General features: G+C 43.4%; 1 protein-coding gene across 1 annotated transcript in view; it reads right to left on the bottom strand.

Moving 5' to 3' along the window:
• Positions 1–23,165, bottom strand: part of nav2a (neuron navigator 2a) — a 125,839-nt gene that overhangs the window by 20,779 nt on the left and 81,895 nt on the right. The window contains exons 13-21 of the mRNA XM_065952651.1: positions 14,771–14,900; positions 11,644–11,962; positions 10,164–10,887; positions 8,676–8,895; positions 5,618–5,892; positions 4,220–4,285; positions 2,269–2,313; positions 1,546–1,706; positions 908–1,090 (exon numbers count right to left, since the gene is read on the bottom strand). Coding sequence (XP_065808723.1) covers positions 908–1,090; positions 1,546–1,706; positions 2,269–2,313; positions 4,220–4,285; positions 5,618–5,892; positions 8,676–8,895; positions 10,164–10,887; positions 11,644–11,962; positions 14,771–14,900 — 2,123 coding nt within the window. The remainder of the gene's footprint in view (positions 1–907; positions 1,091–1,545; positions 1,707–2,268; positions 2,314–4,219; positions 4,286–5,617; positions 5,893–8,675; positions 8,896–10,163; positions 10,888–11,643; positions 11,963–14,770; positions 14,901–23,165) is intronic.

The raw sequence follows: 23,165 nt of genomic DNA, 5'->3' as shown, positions 1-23,165 counted from the left end.
CAAATGTTGATTGACAGCATCGTCGGCACATCAGGTCAGGCTGAGTAGAATTTCAGAGTGTGTTTTTGATAATAATGCTTGAAATTCAGAAAGTCTGGATTTTCCATCTTTCTTAAGGAACAGCTGATTCCCCCGAGGCACAACTACAAATCCAGCTCCAGTGTCACTGAGTTTGCTCTCCACCTCTCTGTCCTCTATATTCATCCACATCCCCTTCACTCTGCAGGATACAAATCTGAGTTTACACTCTGAGAGATGACCTACATTTAAGAAATAACGTCGACATTTTCTGTTGATTCAAAAAGCTGAGAACCATGAAATATTGATTTTTGTGTACTTCAATATGTTAAAAAGATGAATTTGTTGTTTTGGCTTAGTACATTTAAGTGTTTAAGATGGAATTCTCCATGAGGAGGAGCCTTTGTGACACATTCTTCAGCTTGCCTCTCTCCCAGTTTTTTCTTTTGTTTTTCCGCCTGTAATTCAAAGTGCTGTGTTTCTATGGCTCTGAGGATCGAGAAGACTCCATCGAAGTAAAGTCGCCTGAGCGGGGAGTCTGCCTGCTGGTGGGAAAAGCCCCGCTGGATACTTTTCCACATAAACAAGCTTATGAAAAAACAAAGGCGCACCAAAGCAGATTATGGAGTTCTATGGGGATTGAGGGCTTTTCTTAGAGGAGCGGGTGTAATCCCTCCAAATGTCCGCTAAGCAAATGGAATAATAATTCTTCTGGCACGGAGGTGTGGAACTAGAGAGGAGGGTGGGGGGGCCAGAGTCATAGAAGGATGGAGGCATGCAGGTCTTGGAATAAGATTACACCTCACTACAGATTTCCCTCAAATCTACCATGAGGTAGAACAGGGTCACTGAATATTCAACATCCATCCTTTCTCTCGTCTCCTCTTACCTTCCTCGAAGCCGTCCCTGAAGGAGCCCGACCTGCTCATGGTGCGCGTCTTCTCGTCGAGTGACATGCACGAGTTTCTCAGGCGGTTGTCGCCGCACGGGTCAAAGGAGGCGTCCTGATTGGTCAGGCTGTTGTTGCGCATGCTGGCGAGGTTGATCTGAGCCGCTGAGGTCGGGCTGGAAGCTGTGAAAGTGAAAAAAGTGATGTAAAGATTTCAGTATTCCCGCTGTATTACTCTTACGTTTATTGTTTTTCCTATAAAGTGTTTAAATACTTTCAGAATGGACATCAGATTTTCCAGAATCCGTCAAACATCTTTATTGCTTTTTAATGGTTTTGGTTACGTTTATATATATTCTCTTATTTTAAATGAATCTAGCAATACAATTTGAAAAAAAATCTTCTGCTACATTTTCATTATGTTTTAGTTTAATGAGGTTTCCTTATTGTTTATGTGTTAGTTACGCACCAAAAACTACAAGACACCTTCGTTAGAAGTGTAGAAATGCTATCTCTACCTCATGATTGTACACTTCCTCTCACTTTAAAAATCAATCTTGTGTTTATAGCTTGACGGTTTAATGTGCTGAAGTTAAGAGTTCTGTGTTTGTTGTTGACTGCTGATGCATGACGCGTACCGAGCTGTCCGAAGTTGAAGCGGGTGCCGGATGGGGAGGTGAGGCTGGAGCCGGGGGAGAACGGGGAGTTACTGGCCGAGTCCTGGAGCCCGCTGGTGGAGTGGGAGCGCAGCCAATCACGCGCCTCCTCGTGGCTCCGCAGCTGAGGGGACGGCCCGTACCTACAGGAAGTCAAAGAAAACGGTTAAGGTGGAAGTGAGGAAACAGAACAGAAGAGAATGGATTATGTGGACTACTTGATCGGATTCAGATTTTTAAAAACTTTTTTACAATCAATGAGGTGGATTTTTTTAAAACTCTGAAGCAGCCAGATTAGTCGAGCCCAGATGTAAAATCATGAAACAAATTACAACAGCGTGGACAAAGACTGATTCTCAGCTGAGAACATTTAAATCAAAACTGGTGAAAAAAAGCAGAAAAGAAGCCAAAGAAAAAAAAAACCCAAATTAAGCCTGCAACAGTGCAAGACAGTCTGTACGACGACAGAGTGGCAAGCCTCCTCACAGAAGCACAACAACAACAACAACAACAACATGTGCCAAGTGCCAAACATAAAAAACTTCAAACGCAAATAACATTTTAAAAAGCGTGAGCGCAAGCCTCGAGTAGTGAATGTAAACGCAGATTAAAAAAAGAAAAGAAAGACAGACAGACAGAAAGACAATTTGTAGTGAATCAAGAGTGCAGAAGCTCAACAGAGTCCAGCGGGAGTGAGGTCAGTACCTGAGTCCTTTCTTAGGCAGAGTGTTTCTACCACAGTGAGTCCCGCTGTGGGAGAGAAACACTTCAGAGGTGGAAAGCAAAGGAAGCAAAGAAACACATGGCTGCATCTCTCACAGGCTACCTCATCATCGCTAATTTAAACCTTCTTACCGACACTACTGCAGACTAACTTACACACTGCAAAATAAATCCATATCCTGCCCATTGAGTGAATACAAAGTTGCACAACATGACGCCCCCCCCCCCCCCACCCCCCGAAACATTCAGAGCTCCCCCGTCTGTCCTCCTCCTCCTTAACAGATTAGACATGGGAAAAACTACAAAAAAACAAGTTACATATTAAATGCATTTCTCTCTAACATAGTTCATTCTTAATATGCTGATTCATGTCAGCGTTCAATTAATGATGCCCGAGAAAGAAGTTGAGTCTGATTGAGCGCTTGAGGGGAAGACGCACGCTGCACTGAGAGTTCAGCGTCCTTTTGTCAGTGTCTCTCGTTTGTTTCATGTTTTACTGATTGGTGGTATTGTCATATTTTTATCTTGCGCTTACATTTACTTAATTGACGGTATAGTCTTCTTCTTATTTTAGTTTTATCTTGTTTTATTCTCACTGATGGGTTACTTTATCTTGTTTTACTGTTTTCTTTTCTCTTTAGTATTGAGCACTGAAGAGTCACGTCATCATGTTTTGTCCTGTCCTGTTGTTTGTGTGTAAAAGGACGCAGACTCACACACTTTAAACCAAAGGTACAAATAAAGTTTCCATACCTTACCATACCTTAATCAGTTAGTTGATGCTATAAAATAAGGGGTTTAACAACATCATTGACTGATGTGTGCACTGGATTAGAAAAGTAAAGAAGGGACAGTGACAGGAAAAATTGACAAACAAAGACACTGAAGTCAGTGAACGTCTGCTTCTTTCAAACCAACACAAGAAGCTGTTCTTGCCGACTGTGCCAACCAGGATGGCTCTCTGCCGGGGTTTTTGTTTTGTTTTGGTGAGTTAAATGTGTGTGCCGATCCTTACAGCATAAGCTCTGGCTGAAAAATGTGCAATGAGTAAGCACCTTGGGGGGTATTTTTGCTTCACTTTGTTACAACAGAAGGAGGTGTAGGCGACATGTTGTCCATCTTTATATACAGTCAATGATCCAGAAAAGTAATTCTTGGACTTCAATCCTGATACAGTTTTTAACCTGAAAGCAACTGAAACGAACTGCCTCTCTCAGTATGATGTAATCATTTTCTCTGAAGGAAGCAAACTAAGAAAGACAACATCTGAAAATGTGACATTTCTGTGGCTTATTGTGGGGGCTGAGTTCTTATTTTTTGCAACTCTTTGTAATCAGAAATAGTCAAATTTTCCTTAAATTAGAGACTACGGAAACCCAATGAAAATCAACAACTGACGTATTGAATTTGTCTTATTGTACGGGAAATTTAAATTCTTGGTCAAAACAAGAACTCAGTACTTATTAGGAAAGCTTTACCACTGAACAATAGTAAAACCTTCCTAAAGATTGATATTTTTGCAGTGTAGATTCAAACACAAACATCCTATCCATCCAAGCTTTGGGTACAATCTGCACTTTTTACACTCAACCACAAGGTGGCGGCATATAAACAGTCAAAACAGACTACAGCAGACCACTAAACAAAAACACTGAAGCGGGCCAACATCCACACAGACAACCTCACATTTACTGTCTCACGTATATTCCCATTCACACAGGAGCAAGAGGTCCTTAAAAATAACCACAAACTACCACACAGAGCGACACACTTCTACACACAAAAAAAAACAAAAAGACTCTAAGGCACAACACAGAGCTCCTCTCTGTGCCTTTTGTGTGGAGCTCTCTGTGTGGCAGCAGGTGGTGGTTTTACAGGACACCTCCACATCTGTCTCATCAGAAAGCCTAACACTGCACACAGGTGCATTTACCTGTCCTGCTTCCGAGGCAGCGTGTTTCGGCTGAATATAGGACTAGCAGAGGGGGAGGAGAGGGGACTGATGGAGGGAAAACGCACAACAGACACAGAGAAAGAGAGACGTTTTAGAGAATAAAACTAAAAAGAAATACAACTCCCAGATTCTTCTCTATTGAAGTGGATGAGAAATATAAGTGAAGCGGGTGATGTAATGGCCTCAAAGCTTAAAAGACTCCAAACGCTATTGTGTTTTACTGTGAGACATTCCGGCCACATTACCCAGTCGACCTGTCAGCGTGGAATCTGCTACAATGACTGAGGACGCCGGGGGATTTTATTCCTTCGCTCCGGTTTGGACAGAACGGCAAACGAGAAGCGACGCCTCACCAGGACGGAGGCTTTGTGCATCACCTGCGCTCTGGAGTCTTTGAACGGAGTTTCTTTAAACATGGTGAGCAGTGTAATACGCTTCCGCTCAACGCTGATGAAGGCTTTGCTGCGTTGTTGATCTGAAGGCTGCTGCTCGAACCAGATAATACAAACTTTAAAGGACATTCATTGTGCTGACTTTTTTGTTGTTGTCTTGTTGTCGTTTTGCGGTTGTGCACATGAAGTTTTATTACTGTTTGAGTGTACTCCTTTTTTGCTGTTTTGAATTATTCACATATTCCCAGCTACTTACTTTAGGTAACTGACGCATGATTGTGCAAGTAGAACCCTGATGTTAGGTCTGAATGGAGTAAATCAAGTTTCATCTAACACTGAACTGTTGGTTTAATCAAAATGTGACACAGAAAGATTAAAGGAAGAATTTGCAACATTTTACACATAAATACAGCAGAAGTATATCTTCTGTAAATATCTCTCTGAGTCATGACTGTCTAGTGAGGAGTGTGAGTCCTGTTGGCTGTGTTGTTGTCAGAGCTGTGTTTACATCATGTTTATATGGACGGGACGGCCTTGTGTATAAAAGCTGTTTTAGTCAAGGACTACAGAAAAGAAAAATATCCTACTCACTGATTATTTGGATGTCACAGAAGTGTCTTTAGATCACGGTCATTCTGTGTCAATTTATGTTCAATACGAAGCTACAAGTTAACCAAAGCGTGCTAACATTAGCCTGCTAACACAACAATGCAGGACACAGGTGATTGCAGCTTGAGCAGAGGAAAATTTTGTAGATCTGGGCACATCTCTGACTACTGTTTTTATGTTGTGAAGACTAAAATGAAATAAAAGATCAAAATAATGCCCTGAGCAAACCTGTAACATGGGAAACAATTCAAGGTGTGGACTTGATCTAAGATATTCAAACAGCAAAGTGCAGACCAGGTTGCACATCTTTTTATGAGAATGGAACTATGTGTTTTTGGAAATAATGGAACTCTCTCATTGTTGTGTTTGTCCTCACCTCTCAGACATGCCGGTCTTCACGCTGCCGGTGCGACCGAGCGCAGACAGGGTGTCTTCCCGGTGGGTCCCGTGGCAGCCGCTGCCCAGGCTCATGTCGATGGACTCGCTGCTGGTGTGCATGCTGCTGACTGAGGGGAATCCCATGCTGCCCGCCCCGCCGTGCCCCCCCAGCGTACTCTCTCTGCTCTGCGCGGAGGAGCTGCTGAAGGTGGTGCCCCACGTCAGGCTGTTGGAAGGGCCGGTGGAGGAGTAGACTGAGCCGGGACTGGAGGCCTGTGGGGGGGTCAGGGAAGATGTCATGTTGGTTAAAGCTCGTCTGACACGCGCTCTAGTCATTTTTCCGACAAAAAGGCCCCAAACGTTCCCTGAAATGTGACAACTTTTTGCTTTCTCATATTTATTCAATTGAAAATAAAACGTTTTTGATGTCTTGGATATCGTGATTTAATTTCTAATTAATTTCCTCCTCCTTGAGACTCTAAAGTTGCTGATGAAAGAACAGATTGGCAAGCAGTCTTGGTCCTAAAACGCTTTGAGATAACTACCTACTAAACTTTTGAACCCATCGTCACTGTCTGTCAAAAAACGCGACTGCTTCTTCAAAACAATGCTCCTATGTGTCGCTGCATGATGAAGCAGTAGTCTGACTAATTCTTCTGAATCATGTGAGGGTTAATGTCTGGGCACGCTCTCACTTTTTTCTGCTCTGATGCAATGTGTAGCCTACAGTCAGTCGAACAAGAGCCCTGTCTGCACGTCTGTCCGTCTCCTGAACAAAACATTAGTCGGTGAAGGAGTCGGACAGGTTGGTGGCATTAGTCATGCAAGAACAACATCATCCGTTGTGTCTCCACCGAAGCCTCGTCATCGCAAACACCTTCGGAAATCTTTACCACAAACACAACTTCATTATCTGGAAGCTCAAAGGTTCATTCACTAATCTCAAAGACAAACACAACTTTCTGGTTTGACAGTTGAACTGAAACTTATACAACAGCCCCTAAGTTAAATGATAAGAATCTGGTTACTGAAGAGTTCTATGGAAGATGACCGTAAAATAAACTGAAGTAACATATAACAAGACTTTTATAACCATGCATGCCTTATAAAGGCTCTAATCTCTGTTTACAGATCCTGCATGTAACGGGGAAACTGTACCTACAGAACTGACCTTCAGGGCGTTTCCACACCTATAGTTTTTGTTTGCTCTGGTCTGAATCATGGACCAGTTTGTTACATTGTTGCATTGTCACCCTCAAGCTTGGTCTGTGTTCACACGGGAACATTTACAAGCCGACAAAGATGTGTGATGTGCCAGGAAAATGCTCTCTCATTGGTCAGAAATGATTGACAAACAAAGACTAGTTGACTCCTGCCTGAGTGGCTGCTCCAGAGACACTTTTCAATTTCAACATGGACAGACGACTTCATGGATTAATGTCGGCTCTGGTCATCGGTTTTTATATTGTTTGCAATTATCACAGTAGGCAACAATGCAGTTTAAAAACGAGGCACAACTACAGCTCAAAAATAAAATGTGGATGTACTGGAGTGGCCGAAAGTGCTTATTAAGACAGTTCAGGAGAAAGACCCCGGTCTCCTCATCCACTAACTTCTTTCCGCTCAGGTCATGTCTGTGGTCTTTAACACATGTTCAACAATGATGAAGAGAGAGGGTGGTTTCTTCTTGCGGTGGGGTCGGATCGAGGTCGGTTCATGTTCTTGCTTTAAATGAACCTCAGAGTCCGAAAAAAAAAAAGCGGACTGAGACCAACCTTCTCAAGCAGTCTCGCTCTCTGGACAGATGTTTGGTCCCTACCAGGATTTGACTGACAGCTTTCACAACAGCACAAATGAACCACACTGACTTGGCAAACTGACTCAAGTTCATTTGAATTTTTTTGTAGTACATGTAGTATCTTCCTTTAGCTTTTCTGTGTGCTTTGTCTTCATGTAGGAAACAGTCTGAGCGGTGAGCAAAAGGAGACAGAACACAACACCCCATAATGCAATCCCTGAACCCTGCATCATCTAATGACACTCAAGCTTTGACTAATGTTTTGAAACAGATTTCTGCATTAAAGTGTAGCAAACAATCCGCTCTTATTTAGATGCTGTGTCTCAAGACCAACTCCATCCTCAGCAGCCACCGTACCGGGACAAAGAAACACATTACACCTAATCTAAAAAAATCTTCATTGGCTTCCAAGACTCTAAGACTCTTGACTCTAAGCTGCCGGCTGCACATGAACTACAGAAAAGTTTACTGGCTGATATGTTCTGAGATTGCTGAGGCACAGTGGTGCTTTAAGCTTAATGCTATTAGCATGAACAATGCAGATGATGGAGCAATGGATCAAAACATTAAGCAAAAGCTGACAACACTTGTTACTGGTCAGAACTTTTATAGCAAAGAGTATATCCATAGTACATCCAGAGAACTGAGAAACATTTCCATCCTTTTGAAGTCAATATCTAAAGTCTCTTAGCTTCATTCTTACTGCTGCTACGAGCTCCACTCTGCTACCAAGCGAGCTGCTCTCTGTCTCTTTGGAGATTTGAAGTCGTAAACCATTGCACGCTGAGGCCAAAGACAACACTTTAAATCATGGAAATGAACCAGAAAGAGTCAAGTGGTGGGCCAGATTCACAGATTCTTTATCACATTGTCACTCAGTATAACTATAACATGGCTGAAAGACGACGCAAATGCTTCTCAAAGTAGAGCTTTCCCCCTTTTTTTTTTGTGAAGAGAGGGAGGTTGGAGAACGTTTACAGCTAAGAATAGAAGCATAACTAATGGATAAGAGGCTGATCCCGTGACAGAGGGAAAACAAAGCAGTGATTTAAACCAAAAGTTATTTCATTTTGAAGGTTAATGAAGCTCTATTATAAATAAAAACACAGTGATTATATGGTAACCATGGAGATCCTGAGGTAATAATCCTCCAGGAGGAGTTCACAGATGACTCTGATATCTGAGCTCTCTTTAATTACAAACTGAGTTGACTGACAGAACAATCTGCTATCATCACTATTTCCATGTTTCTGCTCACCTGCTCGCTGCCCAGCGTCCCCATCCCTGATCCCTGCAGTCTGCCTCCAAACAGGAGGCTGTTGGTCTCGCCGTCCCCTCCTCCCAGCCCCCCGTCAGGAGACTCCAGCACCGTGGTCACATGGTTCATGGTGGCGTGGGGGTTGGAGATAACAGTGGAGTTCTTCATGTTTTCTGCCGTGGTGACCGGAGCCTGTTTGCTGGGCTTCCCACCGAATAACCTGTGGCAAATCATCGAGAGGGGAGGGAAGGGGAAAGGGTGAGGAGCGCGGCTTAAGTTCTCATGGAAAGGGCAGGGATAATATCCTTTTGATTCTTATGAGAAGGATTTGTTATTTTAACAAATCACATGAACAGTTAATAAAGGGAGCACTATACAAGAGTGAATGTCAGGCAATACAGATCCTTTCCTCAGAGAGAAAAGCATTGTTTTAATTTATTTCAGGAGAAAGAGGTCAAATAGAGTTTTGTCATGCATGCTACACATTATTATCATGTCTTTAAAAACCTTCTTATTTTTAATTGGATTAAATAAACAATCATTGCGGGGGTTAAAACATCCTCAGGCTGCAATTGTTGTTTTTTTTAGCATAAATGTACATTTAAACCCTGATGCTGGTGCAAGAACGAATGTCAAGGGGTTAGCGTGATCATTAGCATACCTCCTCCAGGCACTGTGCATATTAACAGCTAATTAAACAACACATTTCATGTAATTATTCATGGATTTTTTTTTCTGCATGAAAGTGTTGCACAGAGAAGTGGACTGACTGAGTTTGCACTCCTCGAGGTCCTGCCGCTAACAGGACAAAAATACAACCCACCAGCATTTCTCTTTATTCTCTTTGCATCAAGGAAGAAAGAAGAGGGAACAAAGAGGCAGAGTCAGTGCTCTGATTTGATTCAAGGCCAACAAACACACACACACACACACACACACACACACACACACACACACACACACAACTCTCTCCTGCGTCTCTGCTAATCCTGGGTTAGAGTTAAATGGCAGGTCGGGCTGTGACGACTGGAGCCGCGGTGGGCGATAATCGCAGCACACAGCCTCTTTGAAGAGTTATCACTCCCTCACATTAATGAGGGCAGAGAGCTGAGGTAAGACTCAGCTCCCGTTACCCCCACACCACACCCTCCACCCCCCAACCCCCCCATGCACCGCCAAGGCTGAGGCTTGGCAGCTGATCAGCTGAGCTCAAGACCTGCCTTGCACAATGGCCTGATTTAACCTCACTGAGCCCGTGTAAGTGTGTGTGAGTGTGTGTGCTAAACAAGCCCACACGTGTGATCCTTACTCACCACTCTTTATCCTTTACTAACACAGCATGATTACTGGCTTTTTCATGTGTGTGTGCCATATGTGGGTAATTCAAGCCCATACAGGAGGGCAGCCCTCAGTGTTACTCATCAGTTAGCCGTCTCTGAGTCTGCAGGACTACTGACAACACAAACGATGCTCTGTGAGAGTGTTTACCTGCGAAGTGTGGGTGAAGAAACCTGCTGTCTCCCTGTCAGAGGAACAGTCGCAGCTCCCCCGCCCTGCATCACAACTCCGCTCCTGAGGCTGTCGATCTCCGAGACGCCTTTCTCCCGATCCGTCTGATTGGCCAGCAGAACACCGGAGCCATTTGTCTTGGTGATGCTGAGTGAGTTTTTGCCGTGAGACGTGACAGACAGCACGGCGGCCTCGATGCTGCTGGTGGAGGAGCGGTTTCCGTTGCGAGCAGCTGCTCCCGAGCGGCTGGGTCTTGGCAGGCTGCGGTACTGCAGAGTGGAGCGGGCGCTCATGGGGAGGAAGCCGTCGTCATGGTGACCCAGCGCTGACCCTCCGTCCTGCCCACCTGACTTCAACCCTCCTGTCAGGGAGCGTCCCCCAGATTTGGGCATCTTCCCCAGGGTGGCAGAGCCACTTGTGATGGTGGCACCGCTCGCAGTAACCATGGTAACCATCCCAGTGCCCTGCTTCTTGAAGCCAAAGGTGCTGGTCGGGGTGCGTGACGCGAGCGTGTGTGTCTGGGAGTGAGGGTCTGAGACGGTGTGCGTGAGGGCGTGTGTGTTCGCCGTGCGGCCGGAGGAGATCGATTGTTTCTTTGCCTCGTCGCCACTGCTGCGTCCTGTGTCTGAGGGCGAGCGGTGCAGGCCGTTAGGACGAGGAGAGAGGCGACCCTTTTCTGAGACCTTGACGTCATCCGTCTTACCTGGAGGACACAAAGGAAGAGACATCAGAGGGGAGTGTGGGTGCCTCTGTTTCAAGACTGTTGTTTTAGAAGCCAGAAGAAACCGCAGCCCAATTTCAGACATTATCTTAAAGTGTTCAAAAGATGAAGATGTCTTTAATACCTTCACATAGTTTATGTCATAGCAGCACAGCCACTAAAAGAGCAATATTTCAGCCCACATCATTAAATGACAGCACACTATAAATCACACAGGATGTCCGAACCAGACGACTTCTCGGGCAGGATCCTTAAATAGCTTCTGCCTCAGTAAACTGAAAGCTTCTTTCACTTATTCACTTTTGTTACAATTTCATTAAGTCGTTAACTGTCTAATTAAATTACCTAATGTGGCCTTTGTGAAACTAAATGCTGCACCAACTCATAACAGCAAAACCGATGTGTGTGTGCAGAGATCTGTGATCTACTAATCTGCCTATGATCATGTGAGAACTGAAGTTCCAAATTAAAAAAATGAAGATCAAACTCTTCCTATTTCATGACATAAATATGTCCAGCATGTGTAAAGCTAAGGACACTTGAAATATATCTGAAATAGACTTTTCAGCTTTTATTCACACTTTGAAATAGCTGAAATGTCTTTCAGGGACTTAAAAAAAAAACACAGCAAAATGTCACAGTAACAGCTTGAATCAAAAAGCAATATCTGCCTTTTATTTAAATGTATCATAAGATAATAATTTGTTTGCATAAATTATTCAGCATGAAACATCTCACCTGAACTGTGGGTCTTCAGGCCGGCAGAGCTCGTGGAGCCTGTGCTACTGGTGCTTTTAGTCCGGGGGGAAGTCACCCCCACCTGAGTGCTCATTCCTCTCCTCCAGGAGCCCGTGTGGGACACGGAGGGGGTCTTCCTCCCCGAGCTGCCCTTGTCGGACTCATCAGAAATGTCTGAGGGGTTCCGGCGGCCCCACTTGGAGCCTGTCTCCATCCTGACCCCGCTGTCTGACCCGCCGTCTGGCTTCTTTACCTCGTCTCCTGACCAGACCTGGTGCACCGCAGTGGAGGCCGAGTGCTTCTCTGCATCCGTCACAGGCTGAGAACACACACACACACTCACAGATTTATGACTGCTGAAGAAAGCGTCTTTTATGAGACGCTGCCAAGTGCCTCTAAAGAGCTCTGCATTTTATGACCACAGCCATCACGCTGTGTGATCCTGCCACACCACCAACACCTGAGCAGTTTGTCAGGAAGCAGTCTGACCACATCAGGGTCGGAGCGAGACGACCTCAGCTAGTTATTTAGATGTTTAAATCATGTTGCTTAATCTAGGGTTTGCTGAGCAGCTCATGTTTTTAAGAGAGAGACCTTGGCTTTAAGTCCAGTCCAGTTCCAAGTCTTTAGTTTTGAAATTATTCTTCACTATCAACTAAAAGGTCAAGAAGATGCTTTTTTTAATTGGTTTCTAATAAATTCCTATTGAAGCCTAATACCAGGTGTGTCAGAGAAGGATAGGACTAGAGCTGCATATAACTGCTCATTTTGTATTGGTGAATCTGATGACTAATTCCTTGATTATTCCATGAACTGTTTAGTCTACAAAATGTAAAAAAAGGTGAGACTTATGCTCGTCAAAATGTTCTTCAAATTGCCTCTTTCGTCCACTCAACAGTCAAAAATACAAAGACACATGTTTTCATTAATGATTAATTAAGTGGTCTAGCCTCAGGACCCATCACCAACTCCTTAATGAGAAATCTTGACCCAAATTTCCTTCTTTTTTTTCCCCCCAACCAATCAGATTTATTCAGTCAAACCTTGTTCAGTTTGGACCTCAGGCAGTACAAATGTGACAGAACAGAGACCGAACATAGCAAACATGTTTAAAGTGCTTCACAGACTTTTTGACACCATTTTTTCCCCCCAGTCACAAATTCACAACCCGCTGAAAACAGCTCCGCGGGCCACTTTTGGGTCCTGACCCACCATTTGAGAACCCCTGCTCCATAGACGCACTGAGGCAGCTCGCCTGTTGCTGATCATCTGCGACTTTAATCAGGTTAAATTTGAAGGAGTCATATCTCAAGTTAGTGAGCCCTCACTTCAGTCTCAAACCTTCACCCTCCTGCGATGACTCTGGAGTAAAGTTAAAGAGTGGAAACACTGATCACCCTGAGAGCTTTACGAGGATTAAAGTATACCGTTGCTACTTTAACCATAGCCTCTAGTTTTCTAACACGAAATTACAGCTTCACGAGTGATAATGGCTGCTTTAATGTTTATCCTGCAGTTACCAAGGCAACACGTCACAAATGCATCAAGCTGCTCTGCCAGCAGACCTTTAGAAGAAACCTGATTAAAAAACCCAGTCCAGTCAAAGTGTGTTATAAGCAGAGACAGATGATGCTGACTCAATTAACCTGCTCTGTGTCGGCCGCGCTACAGAGAGAAAGACTCCTTTGTTTCATCCTCAGCACATCGACCTGTGCAGCCGTTATGGACACACGTCACATGATGACCACATCTGTGTGTGTGAGACGTACACGCGAGTCAGCCGACGATGTTATCACCGCAGCGATCGCTCTGCTGAACCGTGGAGGCTCTTAATCAGTGTTTAATAGTTTAGGAGCCAGAGTCAACATGGGCTTTAGCTGTGTGAGCTCACAGCTGTGCCCCCTCAGACGCACATTCTTCTCTGCAGGAACAGGAATGCTGGGACACAGCGGGTTTTAGTGAAATGAGGCCAGTGGAAGACGACGGATAAATGAGTTCACTCCTTCAGCAACCAAGTTTAGATTTCTTCCAACTATTCAACAACATGAGATCAGGCTGGTTTATATTTTTTTTTTTTACGGGTGTCATGCTGCCTTCATCATCTTTTTCGACATGGGAGCGTCAGCACGCAATACACACATTTGAAGGTGTTTTATGCACACACACTTTTTGTTGTTGTGATTTATTCTGTCATGTTCTGGTATTAGTGATATTATTTTTTTGCATATCCGACAAATACGTTTAAACTTTTATTTACAAATGAAATGTTGACGCTTTGGCAAAATTGTTCCTGCAACTTTTTATTTTCAAACTGAACATCCTGACAGCTCTGTGGAAAAGTTACTGACAACAACAACGGGATCTGCAATGATTTTTTTTAAGATAGTAAAGCGTTCTTTCTTTTGCTTCATATTGACCTGATGTTAAGGGACTATTGGGCTTCAGAAGCTGAGTCTAACAGCATTATGTATCTAAACTGTATCCAAAGATTTTCAGGAAGTGAGTAAAACTGCTCAATATTTATTCTAATGATCGCTATGAACGGTTTCCCACCACATTGCACAAGATTTACCCGAAATCAAAGTCACTGATGCTTGTTAAGCAACATGTTTGAGTGATTGTGGAAACGCTGATAACACAAATGTTAAATCACATCCTAAATAAAATGATTTCCATAGTTTGTAAGTAAATGACTGTCCTGATAACAGAGGTCATTGTGAAGAAAGGAAGTCTACACTGACAGTCCCACGCACTCTGATGCAATGTAAAAATCCTTTATGAACAGGGGTGTCTGTCTATGCGTTTGGACTCTAAAGATGTTTGCACTGCATCAAAGTGACTCAGACTTTCAGTTTAGACTGCCTTTCTTCACAATGAACTTTGTTTGTTATCAGGCGCTCGCTTCAACCTTAAAAACATCCCATCGTCATATCTGTTTGCAGACAGAAGAGAGGAGAAATGTGTCCACTTGCACGGTCTGATGAAATTTCATCAAATCTCAAGACATTTCTGAAACTACATCATTTCAAATCAAAGGATAAACCCAATCACATTTAAATTATCTGGGTTTGGCTTTTTCTAAATCTATAAGTAGCAACAGTTTTTTTTTTCTGAGACTCAGACTCACCTGTGCGTTGAGGCCTTTGCGCTGTGCAGCGGGCGTGTTGGCGTAGGAGGAGATGGAGGAGCTGGTGTTGATGTCATCGGTGTCGATGTTGTCACTGATGCCACTGCTCACCGAGCTGCTGTCATCCCAGCTGTAAACACACAAAGAAGAAGAAGACAGAGTACAGTCAGTACTGTTGGAACAATAAATCCTCCATGGTGGAGAGGATGGGGGAGTCCACACGAGAGGCTCTTTGGGAACAAGTTTGGTTCCCCTTTGAAGAGACAGACATTTAATTCACTCTGCAGACGGTCGACATAGCCTGAAGACACAGCGGTGAGATGCTTTTTAAACCATGAACACAGCACTGATCTACATCAGTCAGCTGAACTCTGCAGAGACAAAGATGCTTTCAGGAGCTGCAGGGAGGTTTCCCCTTTTTCTAAAATCAAGTATGACTGCGGATGTTTAAGAATGATTATGTTGTTATGATTGATAACTGTGAATTTGGAAAAAATAACCAGCTTACATAATTTTACAAGAACAGCCAGTAGGCTATGCATATTTCTCACAAATCTCCTCTGTATGAAACACAAACACAGTCATAAAATCTTTTTATAGGGAAATAAAATTGTGCATTAATGACGAAAAAAAAAAAAGGATCCGGATCTGTGACTGCCTGGTGATTCTGTCTCTCTGTTCTCCGCCGTCAGCTTGGATACACACACACATACACACAAACAAGCTGAATGGGGCTGTCTATCATCTGAACAAAGGCTCATCGGAGGGGTGACATCATGATGTGTGTGTGTCTGTGTGTGTGTGTGTGTGTGTGTGTGTGAGCTGTTCAAACAGACCCATCTGAGCAGAGCAAACAGGCTGGGAGTTAATGCTGGATATTTGTAAATATGTGTGTGTGTGTGTGTGTGTGTGTGTGTGTGTGTGTGTGTGTGTGTGTGTGTGTGTGTGTGTGGAGTCTGAGGGGAACAGGAAGCCTGGCCAGTTGGCAAACATCACTTTGAAAGAGGACCAGAGGGTGGCTGATGGTGACGGCCAGGCTTGGATGCACCAGCACACACACACACACACACAAACACACACACAAACACACACACACACACACAAAGAGAGCTGGTGATGAAAAAGCTAAAACTTCTCAAGTCTTTTAAGTTCAAACCAATGACACAAACGAACCTCCTGTATAGAAGGTTTTTTTTGTCGTGCAACACTTCTACATACAAAAACAACAAACAGCTTTCCTTCACACTCAAAAGCTGCAATTAAATAATCCCTTCTCTGTCGACTAATCTGTTGATGTTGCATAACTATGTCTATAAAATTCTGAATAACATTCCCCAGAGCCTGAGATGATGTATCAAAAATACTAAATATGCAGCATTCAGTGATACAATAATACATAACAAAGAGTGGGACTTAATCCTCATGTTTGAGTTGATGCAAACAAATAATGTTTCATTACTTCGGTTGATTAATGACGGACATTTACTATAAAAATCACTTTGAAATCATCTCCAGCAAATCAACTAATCATCACTGAATTAATCCATTAAATGATTCTCCCATTGCTAACATCATGTTACTGGCATCTTGTCTTCTGTTTACCTTCATCCAGACAAGAGCCAATACAATACCTGGTCACCAAAAATGTACTTTGTGGAAACACAAAAGCCAATAGATTTTGCCTCAATACAAAAGGGGTTAATTTAGCAAAGTTTCAAAATGTAATCAGTCATCTTTCAAGTTGCAAATAAAGCAAATTAATCAGGAGCAGTTTAACAGCCAAGTGGGAAATCTCCAATGTTTCCCGGCAGCACTTTAACACAACATGATCATCATCGCTTCAATAAAACCTAACAACAGCAATGACTGTTTGCCTCCTGGAGTCCCTGATTCAAACTCTTATCAGCTGCTTCATGGAAGGTTTAAAGTCAAGTACACTTGTAGATTTTTTAAGGCAACAACCTGACACACACACACACACACACACACACACACACACACACACACACACATGCACTCAGGCGTGCAAACAGAGGGACACCTTGACAGCCTTTCAGACTCACTGACAGAATCATTCAAAGAGCAGCCGAGTGAAGACAGCAAGTTTAGGAGCTGAAAGCATCCGTGGAGCGGAGGAACAGAGAAGTGCTGGGAGATTTAGAGTGACCACAACTGTCTCAACCCGTCTTCACAGCCACAGGGGAAAGTCCCAGACACACACACACACACACACACACACACACACACACACACACACACACACAAATGAACAGATGAAACATACAAACCTGTAAAGAGCTCAACATTTCCTGAACACATAGGCACAATTTTACTGACCAGCTTCTGCACACACACACACACACACACACACGCACACGCACACGCACACACGCACACACGCACACACGCACACACGCACACATGCATCTACCTGTTCAGGGTGCCTGGGTTGCCGTGGGAACCAGAGCGCTGCGGGAAAATGCCAAGCTGGACAGAGAGCTTCATGACTTCATGCCGCTGAGAGAGTTCACACAGAGCCAGAAATCTCTCCCTCTCCGTCTGACTCTCCCTCTCTCTCTCTTTGTGCTTTCCCCCTCTCTCTCTCTCTCTCTCTCTCTCTCTCTCTCTCTCTCTCTCTCTCTCTCGCCCTGGCAGAGTTCCTAGACGGAGCTCCTTTGTCACCCACTTCCCTGATGCTTCATCCCTCAGGCACTGTTAGTCTCTCTCTGGACTAACTGAGAGAGAAACTTGGGGGGTTAGAGGAGGGAAGGACCTGCCCTGCTGCTGGTAACATGAGCCTCCCCTTTGGGACAGTTAACCACTTCACTGCTGCAGCCGAGCCACTAATAGAGCACACAGAGACGCACATAAAACACACCCCGAGCCCTAAATAAGCCACTTCAGCCTCACAAGAATCAAACGGCAACACAAGTCGAAGCCACATGATCACAGACAGAAAAGGACCATCCTCGCCCCACTGTTGCTTTTTCCTCTGTGTGTTTCCCAGCTCGGGTTTGTGTGTATGTGTATGTGTGTGTGTCTGTGTGTACAAGACTGCAATTTCCCAGACAGATCCACCCTGACTAGCTGACAAGCCAGTGCTAATTAGAGATCAGGCTAAGCTGAGTGGCCCAGCCCACAGCCTCCATGCTGGCAAAGCGAACCCGCCGGTTAACAACCGCAGAGCCCTTAACGGCCAATCACAGGAGACGGAGACCCGAACTGCTGCAGCCTCTCCAGGGAGGAAGTGGTGCCAAACTGAGGCCAACAACTAATGGATCATTACACTGAAAGGGAAACTTTTTACTCTTCCTCTCGAAGGTTGAGTTCGCCTCTCAGGACAGGCTCAAAATAAAAGGACTCTTCATGAGGTTTGCTTGATTTGTCCCTGAGGAAAATCAGGGGAGCAAACGTTATCCTTCTGCATCGCTCCTCTATCCCGCTTTCTCAGACCTGTCAGTCACACGGGTGGCTGCCCACCAAGGAGTCTGGTTCTGTTCTGGTTTTCTGCCCGTTCAAAGGAAGTTTTTCCTTGCCACTATTGCCAAATTCTTCATGATGGGTCTCCAGTTTTAAAAAAAAGTACAGTCTAGACCTATTCTTTTTGGAAATTGTCGTGGGATAACTTTTATTACAGTTTGATGGATTAATTGATCCTTGTTTTGGCCCCTGACTATAGTATCGATGTTCAGCCCAGGTTGCCTAGTTATATGAGAGCTTCCCAAATCCAGACTTAACCCTCCAGAGGGCAAAACTCTTGAAACATGTTTGACTTTCTGGATTTTAAAATCTGGTGTTTTTAGGTCAGTACTGTCCAAGCTGGATCACAACAACGATTGAAAGATTAATTAAAAGAAGAAGAAAGAGTGCCTGATGCTGTTTCCCAGCAACAGATAGCCCCGAAGCTAATATCAGTTATTAGCTTGCACACTTCTGTTGAAAGAATCAAAAAGCCCCAACATCTCGTTTCCTCAGACTTCTTTTGTTGTTGTTTTCTGTTTCAGTGCAAAGCATCGCTTCAGAAATCAGTCTTTATTTATAAAAACAACTGTAATCCATGACATCTTGTGCCACCAGCCCAAGTTAGATTTTGCATTTCCTTCTCTTGCACACATTATACTATTGACAATATCTTGTAGAGAGTGATATGCAGAGATTTCCTTTTCTTGTAGTGTGTGCATGTTTTACATTGGTAAGAAAAGTGTCTGTTCCTCTTCAATTAGCTGATGCAACATGTTTTTTTGGATTGGTTAGGATTTTATAATTCTTTTTATAATTTCTTTATCACCCTGTGCCTAGCCTTCCATTAGCTTGCAATGCTATCATTTTGGGGATTTCCTTTTTCTTTTTCTGGTTCTCAGAGCAATGAAATACGTGAGAGGCTTTTTGTGACCCTTTGAATAAGCTGGGGTGTTCAATCAAAACTCGACAAGCTTTCCATTCAACAGGATGAAAGGAAGATTGCACTTTCTCACTTGCTAAAGAGGCTAAAAGGCCAATAAAGCAGTCAGAGAGGACAGTAATGAAGAGAGAAAAGTGACCCAAATCAAGACATTCCTCGGAGGAACCTCGTCTCTCGGCGGGTTCCTTAAAAAAGCTTTCTGCTTTCTCAAAGGGGTCAGAGATCAGAGGCCAAGTCTCCAAATCTTCCCTAAAGAGAAGAGCCGAGCGGGGGAGGATGGGGAGTGGCCATGTGGGTCAGCCAATAGGAGTGTCCGTATGTGTCCTGAGAAAAAAGGCTGTGTTGTGTTTGTTTAACTTTTCTTTGGTGCGTCCCCGGGGGATTGAGGTCTGTCCACGGCCTGGTTAGCCTTGCGGTACTGTAACCCCCCCCCTGCTGAATAAACCCCGTCCGACTCTGGCACAGGATCTGTGCTGCAGAAACGTACACACAGACATGCAGCCACAACAGAGCTGTGAAGCAGAAGTAAGGGGATTTCCTGTGTTTGAGGGGCGACTACTGGTCCTCCTCCTGCAGCTGGATCATATAACCCCAAATCTCCGTGTCTGTCCTCAAAGACAGACGGACGAGGAGGATTTTAAACGTCTAAACCCTCAGGGTTGTCGGGGATACTGAGGACACAGTTGATGTCTGTGTATGTTGTACACATGCAAAACCAGTACAAGGTAGTTATTTTATGACTTCATCCAGACTATATCAGAACGATCTGCATCATGTAAAACACTTGATCCTATCAGGAAATTTGGTTTGTGGCAAAACATGAAAAACAAGTTTTAGTCATCTGGGGCGGATTCAGACTTTTTAAACTGTGGTGACCCAACCAGAGCGCTGACTAATGCAGGGGCAGCATGAAGTTTGAGTGACAGACCTGAATGAAAGAAAAACTATTATGTGCCCTTTCTATCTTTGATACAACAGAGGTGCAACACATACAACGTCTTAGCTTAATTCTTTCTTAGCAGCATTTGCAACAAAGTCCAAGTTGTTGATTTAACATAAGTCCCGCCTCTCACTTTGCAAACGGCCACTTGTAGGTCAGAATTTTGGGATGGCACCAATCAGCTTCAATAAGGGCCCATGTAACCCCCTGGTAACCCATCTGAATCCACCCCTGTTCCACAAAATCCATAAAATCAGATATTAGTTGAATCAGATCCAAGACCAGGTTCAAATACAACAATGTGGTGTTATGATCTGAAATTCAAAATCAATGACTGCAACCAAAATGTAAAAACAATTAAGACAAGTATCGGTTAACATATATCCTGGTATTGACTTGAACTATAGCACATAGGTTTGTATATGTCACATACATAATCTCTCTCTCTCTCTCTAAAATGAAATGCCATGTATTGTCTGTTTGTGGTTTATAATGTAGTGAACCCTCATGCAACTCTGTTTATGGTATCTTACAGAAAGTGATTCTGATATCCCATCAACTCATGTGATATCTTCAGATGCTCAACCGACGCGCTCTCGTCCCCAGATTGTTAAACACCTACACTTTGTCACAGCTGCACTTTCAAATCTGTGTCTAACTTGTACTCAAGTAACCCTAAGCAACTATTTTTTTTTTTTTTAAACACACTGTTAAAATTTTTGGAAACACAAACATAATTATGAGCAAAACCTATGACCCAATATTAACTTTTTGATTCTCGTGGGTCATGAACACCAGAAACCTTGGTGAAAGTCGAGAGTTTATTGACCTAGATGCAAAGCTATGTTCTAATTGGCTCATTAGGATTATATTCTAAATAATAACGCATTAATTTTCACAAGTAAAGAAACAAAAAGGGAATAAAAACAACTTTTACTTTCCAATAACTGCTCCGTGTTACCATTAACTTAAGACACAGAGAACAAAGAACAGATGGAGAGATATATAAAACCAGACCGACTCATGCTCAGACAGGCAACGATCATATGCAAATAGGGCAAATAAATACGAATGCAGACGTTTCCCGGGTACCAGAAAGTTGTTCAGCCAGTTTTATTACATCAACAAACATTAAGAGTTATCTCTTTAATATCTGTTCTTACAGCTGCTCGGTGCCGGAGGGACCAGAAAATTTGATTTCAGTGTTTGAAGGCTTAATATGTGAAGAAAGTTGTGGTCTATTTAGATCTTGAATAATCTGGATTGATTCATGTAATGTTTAAGATATCATACTTGGTTTTTTTCCACATTAAAAAAAGGAAACTGTTGCAGATGATATACACATAGAAGGCAGTGTCTGCACTTCTAAATGATCGCATATAGAAGAACATCAGACATGCTGTGTAAAGCAACCATCGTCAACATTACATGTCGACAATTTTAGGCTGAAGGCGGCTCAGGGGCCGATGTGATGGGACCCGGCACATTCCAGGCAGAAGACCAGGAGCCGCGTGGAGCGAAAATGACACAGCTGTCCCTGCACTGACGAGAAATGACAGGACTCACACTGAGGAATGTTTCTCTCTCTCCCTCGCTCTCCCGTGTCTGCTCCCATTGTCTCCTGCCTTGGGAAAACATTTGCTATCTACACTGGGAGCATTTATCAAAGCATTGAGATCCCTCTGGCCGCCTCTCTTTTCACACACACTTCCTTTGACTCGTCTCTTTCTCTCTCGCTCTCTGTTTGATGTGTAAACACGCGCTCCTTTATAGTCGACCGACTGACCCGAATCCACTGAATAAAAAAACACACACCAAAACCCTTCGCACATGTGACACGTATCACTGCCCGCAAGGCACACGACTCGGCCGTGCTGCTTCCGCTCGTGCAACAAAATTTAAAGGTCCTGTGGGAAAAAAGCATGTGGAATGTCTCACATGCGTGCAGATATACTTAAATCTCACACTGCATACCAACCGACCTATTGTCACCTCACTGCTATAATGAAACTCAAAGTCTGCGGCCTCTGCACCTGTAGTGTAAGAAACAGGTTCGTGGGATCCCGCAGGGCAGATTATAAAGAATAAGAATTATGCCTGAGAGCAGGAACAACATGACGGCAAACTTTGTCCTGAATCTGTTCTTTTTTTTATGCTCATCTGGTTGGAAAACTTCTTTGAAGTGTTTTCCAATGAGGGATATTCCACTCTGAGGAAATCAAACATTTTCAGGAGTTTCCTCTTTGAATATTGAGCCACTTGTTTTTGTCTAGTTTGTTCATTGTTTCCCCACAGATACTTATGGGGTCTAATGGGGCAAAAAATGTGAATTGAATGAAATTAAGAATTCATCATGATATACAATAGTTACAGCACAGGAAAAGGTAGAGACGGTAGAAAAACATTTAACTGTCATTAAACTGCACGATTGGTAACAAAATGAACCGATTGCATAATTAGATTAGATATTAGATAGGTTACAGATGTGGTGCACAGATGTTGAGCTTGTTATCAACCTCTTTACCCCAAATTTATTCAAACTTGACAGAAAATCTATTTTACCCTTCGATGCATAAGTGGGGCAAAAATGGCCTGAGGAGATTGTTTTCTTGCAATGTCTGTAATTATAAATGCTTTCATTTCATGTTCAATCTATTCCTAATAAAAAAAAATACGGAATATGATGGGTTAAACTTTTGGGGAAATTTAAAAAAGTTAGTTCCCAGTTTTAAAAAAAACAAAAGATTTGGACACTGAAAAAATCAGAAATCAGAAAATGATTTCAAACTGAAACTGCCTTCATGTGAGAGAGACCATTTGGAGCTCAGGAAATAAAACCTTAACAATTTGAAGGTGTGCAGTCTGTTAAAGTTCAAGAGTCCGTGACATGAAAGGTCTTGCACGCAGACTACTGTCCCCGAGCTCTTCCTGCAGCTCACATGGTGAAATCTGGATACTCAACTTCATCCGGTTACTTTAAAAGCTGCAACCTGCACAGAACCTGCTGACTGCCAGACTTCCCCACCCGCACGGAAAATATCAGTCAGGGAGGA

This window comes from Labrus bergylta, chromosome 3 (assembly GCF_963930695.1).
Source record: "Labrus bergylta chromosome 3, fLabBer1.1, whole genome shotgun sequence".
NCBI lineage: Eukaryota > Metazoa > Chordata > Actinopteri > Labriformes > Labridae > Labrus > Labrus bergylta.
This window is presented reverse-complemented; position numbering and strand designations above follow the sequence as displayed.